This window comes from Bufo gargarizans, chromosome 3 (assembly GCF_014858855.1).
Source record: "Bufo gargarizans isolate SCDJY-AF-19 chromosome 3, ASM1485885v1, whole genome shotgun sequence".
In the NCBI taxonomy this organism is placed as follows: Eukaryota; Metazoa; Chordata; class Amphibia; order Anura; family Bufonidae; genus Bufo; species Bufo gargarizans.
In genome coordinates this window covers 29,820,074-29,828,916 of record NC_058082.1, presented here as the reverse complement: position 1 = coordinate 29,828,916, position 8,843 = coordinate 29,820,074, and the positions used below count along the sequence as shown (strand labels likewise).

The 8,843-nt window shown below is 47.9% G+C and overlaps 1 protein-coding gene across 1 annotated transcript in view; it reads right to left on the bottom strand.

The window, feature by feature from the left end:
• Positions 1 to 2,679: 2,679 nt before the first annotated feature.
• The window catches only part of CEP295 (centrosomal protein 295), a 78,037-nt gene continuing 71,873 nt past the window's right edge, over positions 2,680 to 8,843 (bottom strand). The window contains exons 28-31 of the mRNA XM_044284634.1: positions 7,758 to 7,952; positions 7,000 to 7,108; positions 5,928 to 6,027; positions 2,680 to 4,451 (exon numbers count right to left, since the gene is read on the bottom strand). Coding sequence (XP_044140569.1) covers positions 4,419 to 4,451; positions 5,928 to 6,027; positions 7,000 to 7,108; positions 7,758 to 7,952 — 437 coding nt within the window. The 3' untranslated portion in view covers positions 2,680 to 4,418. The remainder of the gene's footprint in view (positions 4,452 to 5,927; positions 6,028 to 6,999; positions 7,109 to 7,757; positions 7,953 to 8,843) is intronic.

The window sequence follows — 8,843 nt, the reverse complement described above, 5'->3', positions numbered from 1 at the left end:
GCCCGCGGTCACTCAGGAACCACAGCCTGGAACACCGTTCGCCCGAGGGCAGCATCAACAGAAGCCAACGAGTGCAGTTAGAACCTTGTAAAGGTGTGCAAGGACGACCAAGTGACCGCCTTACACAACTGAGAAGCAGAGGCGCGATTACGCCTCGCCCAGCCGGGGGAACCCTGCCACGAGCGCGATATGGCGCAGCAATAGCCGACCTAATCCACCGAGCCACAGTGACGTTAGAGGCCACTAGACCCTTACGAGGCCCCTTCGGCAATCACGAAGAGGGAGTCCGGAAGGGGGCCATAACCGACAGGTACACCCTCAGTGCCCTGACAACGTCCAGGGAATGGAGCACACGCTCCTTGGAATTTGCCGGAGAGGGACAAAGGGAAGGCAGGACAAGATCCTCATTAAGGTGAAAGGCGGAGACCACCTTGGGCAAAAAGGACGGGACCGGGCGGAGCACCACCTTATCCATATGAAAGACCAGAAAGGGCTCTCGACAGGAAAGAGCAGCCAATTCCGACACCCGCCGGATAGGGGTGATGGCCACCAGAAAGACCACCTTCCAGGTGAGAAAGGTCAATGAAACCTCCCTTAGTGGCTCAAAGGGAGCCGCCTGAAAGGCGAGCAATACTAGGTTCAGATCCCAGGGGTGCAGGGGAGGAACATATGGGGGAACTGAATGTGCCACCCCCTGTAGGAAGATCTTCACAGGTCTCAGAAGAGCCAGAGACCGCTGAAAGAAAATGGCCAGAGCGGAGATCTGACCCTTAAGGGAACTCAGGGACATCCCCATCTCCAGGCCCGACTGGAGGAAGGAGAGGACCACCGGAATAGAGAAACAAAGAGGTAAAACATCCCGCGTCTTGCAGAAGGAAAGAAAAGCCTTCCAGGTACGGTAGTAAATTTTAGAAGAGGTAGGTTTCCTAGCCCGGATCATAGTTCTCACAACGGCGTCCGAGAAGCCCCTCTTCAGGATGGTTATTTCAACAGCCACGCCGTTAAACGAAGCGACCGTAAATTCGGGTGGAAGAGCGGCCCTTGAGACAGCAGATCCTTCCTGAGAGGGAGAGGCCACGGGACGTCCGCCAGCATTTGAACGACCTCCGAGAACCAGGCGCGGCAAGGCCAATCGGGAGAGGGAAAGGAAAACAGCCCTGAGCTCCAGAATGTTGATCGGAAGGCGGGACTCCGCCACTGACCAAGCTCCCTGAACCGTCCGGGACTGGAGAACACCGCCCCAGCCAAGGAGACTGGCGTCTGTGGTGACGACAGTCCAGGAGATCGGGAGGAAGGACCTCCCTGAGGACAGGTTCTGGGGAGACAGCCACCAAGGGAGTGCCAACCGGACCCGAGGAGGCAGGCGAACCAGAGAGTCCAGACCACGTGACGTCCTGTCCTAAAAGGACAGGATGGCCCGCTGTAGAGGCCAGGTGTGAAATTGGGCATGGCCAACCAATGACACATAGGGAGACATGGGGGCGAGGGGGGACAGGTCAGGTATGAAGCCTATACTTATCTGTCTCCACCCTCACTTCCAACACCAGCAGGGTTCACCTCTTCAGTCATCTGGCGCAAGGAGTGGCAGTGATCTGGATGGAGGGCAGGAGCAGGTGACCCTGGAGCTGGTAGGCCACCGGAGCTGCAGGTCGAGCCTGGTTCCACTTGTCTGCTTGGGGGATAGGAGGTAGCCGGCGACAACAGTTCGACCTCGGCGCTCGCTCCACAGAGAGACCAGGGACGTGCATGCGACCCTGTGTCTCTAATAGAAAAAATAAATAAAACAGAAGTGTAGAAAGTGTCAACCTCCTTCACAGACACTAAGCAAAGACTGAGGTCCTACTAGTGGAGCCTTTGGGGGAGGAGCTCTCTTGTCATTTGCATAGTGTCCCTCCTAGTAATGGCCTAGGCCAGTGGTGGCGAACCTATGGCACGGGTGCCAGAGGCGGCACTCTGAGCCCTCTTTGTGGGCACCCACTCCCTGGAAAAAGTCTATGGTGTACCAATATGCCTTAGACTTTTCCTGCCATTCATCAGCGCAGGGCACGCTGTGAACGGCACAGGCAGGGCACTGAATGTAGGCAGGATATTATAGCTAAATGATAAAGTAATAGTATAGATATAGTATACTATATTGGACTGTATTATTCAGGTTAAATTGCCATGTTGGCACTTTGATAAATATTTGGGTTACAGTTTGGGCACTCTGTCTGTAAAACGTTCGTCATTACTGGCCTAGGCTATACCCATGGTCTGTGTCCCCCAATGGAATGTACGAAAAAGTTATGACTGCTGGAACAAGAGGGGGAAAGGTTACTGGTCCTTAAGGCTATAATTAGTTATGTCACTAAGGGGTTAAAAATGCATTTGTCCACAATATTTACAAATATTAAAAATCTACAATAAAAAAAGTGACATTTTGGGAAGGTTTTTCAAATTTTTATGTGGCTGTTCCAAGGTTAACCCATGAGCGCTTTCCTTCTCTGCAGCAGCCTCCATACAGAGACAGCTGATCGCAGGCAGTCGGTATTTCAGTCCTTCTTGTCCACATTTTGTCCCGATTCTGCCTCCGGTCAGAGACTGCAGCACATGTAGGGACTTCTGCATCACATATGTGCTGAGCTTTGTGTAGCATGTGATGTGAATGCTGTAACGTAGAAAGCCTGCATACCGCATCATGACGACAGGGCACAATATACGTTATAATGAAACATTTATTAAAAGGGTATAAAAATTCAATAGTAAAAAGTACAACCCAATCTTCACGCTCCATAAATAATTATATAAACCTCTTTACATAAAATACATTAACACATTTAAAAAGTAAAATTACACATGGCGGGTTTGTCTGCAAATCACAGCTCATCACCTAGTCCAACCGCTCAGATCCCCCTTCAATCATGAGAATGGGGGTCCCTTTTGCCTGTTTGGCGCAGGAGGGTGCACGCTCAACCACGGCTTTATTCACAGTCTATAGCAGTGGCGAAGATGGAGTACAGCGCTTGTTTCAATGGTGCGGCATGCCCGACCACAGCCCCATTCAAGGAGACCGCCATTTCTCAGACCCGCACCAGTATGATACATATCCCCCAACCTGTAGGCTTGTTATTTTAGGACACCCCTTTTAAAAGGATTGGTCCATCTCTGACTTCGCTAGGATATGCCATCAAAGTCACATAGGATCAAGTCCCAGATGTCGGTCCCCAAAGTGAAGGAGAGCATACTGAGGGGGTTTTCTCCATTTACTGCTATAGGAAATCCAAAAATAGAAGAGGGAGCGTGTTCTGCTATTTTCGGCATCTCATATTGAATCAAGAGCGCACGGCCCATGCATCGCCACTGCTCCGTTCATTCACTCACCTCTATGAGACTGCTGGAAAAAGCATAGCCATTTTCTGACCTCTGATATCAGAGGGTGGCTGCGCTTGCACAGCGTGTTGGCCTTCCCTTCGGGAGACCCATTCTGGAGACAAGAGCTGATCCCACAAGTGGGACCTGCATCTGACATTGATGGCGTATCCTAGCAATAGGCCAGAAATGTCCGAGATCAGAATAACCCTTTAAGGGCTCATTTAGACAACCGTATTTACGGGTCCAGCTTCCATTCAGCAATATTACAGAACGGATGTGGACCTGTTCATTTTAATGTGGCCGCATCTATACTTCTGTTCCGTGGCCCTGCAAAAGATAGAGCATATTCTGTTGAACGCACACGGCTGGTATCAGTGTTTTGCGGATATCACATACAGTCGTCTGAATGAGCCCTAAAAAAAATAAAAATTTTAAATGTTTTTTTTTGGACTGTTCCATTCATTAGAATGGTGCTTGAAGAAATCCAAGTGCTTTCTGCCAAATCAACCCCATTCAGATGAGGGGGACAGATTTTCCGTCGCCCAAATTTCTGCAACTGTACTGTCAGCAAATATCTCTCTATATGCTGACCAACCCAGCGGACAATGTTTTTTTTTTATGGGGGCGTCATACTGTCTCAATATACCGCAGTCAGGCAGGCTCTGGCTTGGCCAGTCCAAGCACGCTCATTCATGGGGGAGCTCGCTGTCTTGTACATACTTCCGGCATTACAGATACTGTAGGCGTCGGTGTTCAGAAACCAAATGGCCAAGACAGGAATCAGGAGGAACACGCTCTGCTGCGCCGTGCAATGTTCAAAATCACCTATGTGTTAGATGAGGCACTTCTGCACATAGGAAGAGTCATGTATGGAGCTTCTCTCCACCCGGATTGCTTTCTGTTAAAATCAGTGCCAGAAAATGGCCGCCTCCCCTGCCAATTCATCTTCATTTATTCTCAATCATAAATTATCAAAAAGTGCACTTGTAGGCCAGGAGACGCCCTGCAGGGCTGAGGCATCAGGTTCTTCTTCACATTCGCTCACGTTTTGATCAGTTATTACGTTCTCATCGTTTGGCTCTTAACTTTTCCAAAGTTCTCTACAAGAAAAAAATAATAATGTTAAAAAGGGTCGTGCAAGTTTAACAGTCATCCACAGGATAGGAAACACTGAATGCTGGGGAGGTCTGACCATTGGGACCCCCACCGATCCCTGCCGCGCCATTCATTCTCTATGGTGTTAGAGATGGCCGAGTACATCGCTGTTTCAGGGTTTTTGGCCCTCATCAGTCAAGCCACTGGTTGGCTGGATGAGACTCCTTTGGGGAACCTCTTACACGGGCCAAGAACTATTACTTGTAATTATGCCGCCAATCATCTGCACTTGTTGGGTAATCACATCTTTTATGCAACATCCCGTTGGCTGCACATCATCCCTGATGAAACTGAATGTGCTGCCGACAATTGAAAAGTGGAGAGGGACTAAATGACCGTATTACCGATCATTCATCCCTATACTCCTGATGATTAAAGGAGTTGTCTCATCTCAGACCATGGGGGCATATCGCTCTCTCTGCAACTTCTGTGCCCTCTTCACTTTGACTTACAGGGCCAAGCATTATCACATTTACACTGCCTGTTCCTATCAAAGTGCACAGGGCACGGCAGTTGTAGAGAGAGCAGAGCCGCTAGGTGTAATGGCAACTCCCCTGTTGCTCCTAAAGGATCATTTGCATATATTAACACTTCATTTTTCTCAGCAATACGGGCACATATGAACATGGAACCAACAGAGATACATGTGTGCTTGGCAGCTGAAGGCAACAGGTCAGCCAGTGTCATGGGTACAAATCTGCTGACAGATGCCCTTTAAGAGCCACACATCTACCCACGTACAAGGATCCTTATAGGCGGCTCTGGAGTAATGGTTCTCATTTAACCCCTTAGGGACGCATGACGTACCGGTACAGCATGTTTCCCAAGTTCTTAAGGACCCATGACGTACCGGTACATCACGAGTTTAAAACGGGATTGCAGAAATGCGGGGGTTAATCGGAACAGGATGACCACTGAAATCATTCAGCGGGCATCCTGTCACACCTAGGTATGACACAGGGGTGTCATACCTAGTGTCGCCTCCTAGTGGCAGCAGCAGCTATACCCCATGCAGTGGCGTAGCTAGAAATGCTGGGCCCCACAGCAAATTTTTGAATGGGGCCCCCCCCTTCCCTAGAATTTTTTTCGCAACCTCTTCCTTTCATGCCGCCCCCATTCCTGTGGCTAGTAAAGGTCGCTCTCTCAGACCAGGCCCGGCAGCTGTTCCATCCGTTTTCTACACGGTCTATACTGTCACTGTATATAATTTCATTGTGTAATACTGTTGAGGGGGCCCTGACAAAATATTCTAGTCCTCCTTCTCCTTGATTGGCCCCTTCTGGGTCAGGGCCCCAAAGCAGCCGCTTCCCCTATAGCTACGCCCCTGACCCCATGGTCTCCTGTGTCCCCCAATGATACGAGCAAGAAAGTACAGTTCATCAGGGACGTACAGTATGTGCAAACCCTAATAAAGGCCTCACCTTCTTAAAGTCTTTGGCCTTCTCGCGGTTCTTGGCATATGTCTCCTGCCGCATCTTATCTTCTCTTCGTGTTTTAACTTCATGGAGCCGATTATATAGCCTGAGGGGGCAAAGAAATACAGAATGTTAACTGGGGCGTCACACCACAGAAGTCATCCATGCCTTCACTGCTGCTTCTTTCTGCATGATTCATGCCCCCGAGAGAGTCTGAAAACCCAGAGCCCCATTAGTTTCTTTAAAGGCTATGGACACCTTCAGGGCAAGTTATTATGATTGCAATTTACTCATTTTGGACTAAATAATTTTTTTCCAGTTGGTCTTTATTAAAAATGTTCAGCCATTTCTGAGATAAAAGGGTTAAAAAACCAAAACAAAAAAAACAGTCCATTTGCAGGGTGTCAGTTTTTGTTTTCTTTGAATCCAGTCATCTGACGGCTCGTGTTTAGCGCTCATCTCTGATCTCCTGACCTTATAAACACTCATAGCTCAATTCTTATCAAACTGATACTAATCTGGGTCAACTAAGAATTTATGAGGTTCAGGAGATGAGAGACCAGAGCTACACATGAGCCATCAGATGACTGGCTTCAAAGAAAACAGAAACCGATACCCTGCAAACAGACAGATTTTTCACCCTTGTATCTCAGAAACAGCTAAACATTTTTTATAAAGACCAACTGAAAAAATGATTATTAGCCCAAAGTGAGTAGAATGCAATCATGAGAAAAAAAAAAAAAAAAAAAAAAGGTCCCAAAGGTGTACAAGGCTTTTAAAGCGGACCTGTCCTCCCTCCTGACCCGTCTTGTTTTATCAAAAGTTTGTATTCCCTGTGAAATAAAACTACTCAAAACTCTCTTCTTGAACTCTGTTATTCCCCCTGGAAATGTATAAATTAAAAAGGTGCAATCATTCCCTTATCACTCTGGTGTGTCCATGAAGTGTGCAGCAGGTTGAGGACCACTAGCCTGGTACTACTGCAGGACAGATTATATCAGGTCCACGTGGAAAAGGTTAAAAAGGAACAGAAAAAAGTTCAGACGTAATATATCCAAGACCAATTTACAGTCATTACCGTATAGTGCGCTGGTGCATCTCTATCTCAGTCAGTTTGCGATCTTCCGGGGTGCTCACTCTGACCTCAACCACTTTCTTCATCTGGCCTCCATCAGAAGGGACCGGATCTGTGAAAAAACAAACAAAAAAAAAACGGGGAAATGCAAGTTTAAAGGGGTTGTCCGGGATTCTCATATGAGACATATTTCCCCTCAGAAATCCTGCTAGGTGCTGGTTTGTTGTGGAGATTCGTACAAATATAGAAGGCTACTGGTCTAAGCAGGCAGCATGCTGGGGGTAGTTGTCACTTTCTTTATTCCAGTCAGTAGTGAGGGGCCAGGTAACTTTTATAAACTGAGAAGATCTCTCAACAAGAAACGCACCCACAAAGTGTCATGGCTGAACTTCATGCAGCGATGCATGTTACTGTGAGCGCACTGGTAAAGCACTACTGGATGCTGACTGAACGGCACTTCCTATGTTGTCGCCGATCATACATAGTGGGTGAGAATAAAAAAGTTGCGCACAACAACCAATCACAATGCAGATTACATTTTCCAAGAGCGGAATAAAAAAATGTAAGCTGCGCTGTGATTGGTCACTATGGGAAACGGTTCATCTTCTAGATGGCTTCATACATCTGCTCCGCTGTGAAGTCCTAAAGTGTATGTCACATGGTCATGTCTGGACCTTGCGACTGGCAGAGAGATATCATGTGACCCCCGGAAGCCATCTTTCCAGCCCCCCTTGGTTTGGCACTGGGGTATAAGAACTCACCGGAGCTAGACCGCTGCTCGCCCTGGATGACGGACACGTCCGATAGATCAGACGTCTGCGGCTTCTGCTTTGGGACTCTGTCTTTCTTCATAATATCTTGGACTCTCTTTGAGGAATTCTCGATGAAATGTCTTTTCTTGCTCAGGAAGGCTTCTTGCAGACTCCCCGGAGTAGATGTGAATTCAAGACTCATTTCTAAGATGGGATACAGGACAGCGTCCGTCACTTAAAGGGGTTGTACATTACAAACACGTCTGATCACCGGATATAGCCGAGTACAATGCTATCTCCGGCAGCAGCGTGCATGTGTAACTGCTGCTCCATTCAAACAGGGGAACACTGGGCCCCTGTCCTCATGATCGTCAGGGGCCCCAGCAGTCAGACCTCCACCAGGAAGACGCCTATCCTGTAATGGGACAAACCCTTTAACTGAGTTTTCACATATTACTAGGTCCTGACTGCTGGGACCACCAGAGATCCTCAGGCTGAAGGGGCTTCATATTTCTCTCCTCCACCTCAGTGCTCCTGGCAGGACTACAACACAGCCGCGTTTACTTAAAGAGGACCTCTCCAGACGGTCTCTTAGTTGCATTCCCCATGTAATGACAATTCTGGAGTGTCTATGTGTTGTACCATTCCTTTTTTATTCCTACTAGAAGTTTTGAATGAATTGAAAGCAGTTCACAATGAAGGTCCAGCTGGGAGTTACCAGTTGACACCGACAGCACTGATTGGATAGTGTCAGACTGTGCAGGGACATGCCCCCAAGGAGTAACACCCATCTGGACTTTCATTGCTGACTGCTCACAATTCATTCATAACGTCTAATAGGGAAAACACAACATAAAGTCATGAGAATAGATGCGCCACAATTGTTCCTACAAGGGAATGCTAGTAGTAACTAAATAGACATGTCAGGAGAGGTTAGAGGTCCTCTTTAAATAAAGCAGTGCAGGTGCCAAGAGAACAGCTCTGCGGGGAAAATGCCAAAGAGGATTCTGCCCTTTGTTCTCTGGGTGGCAGAGGGTCTCTGAGGGCAGAACCTCCCTAATATTAATGTCATGGCACATTTTAGCGGTATGCAAT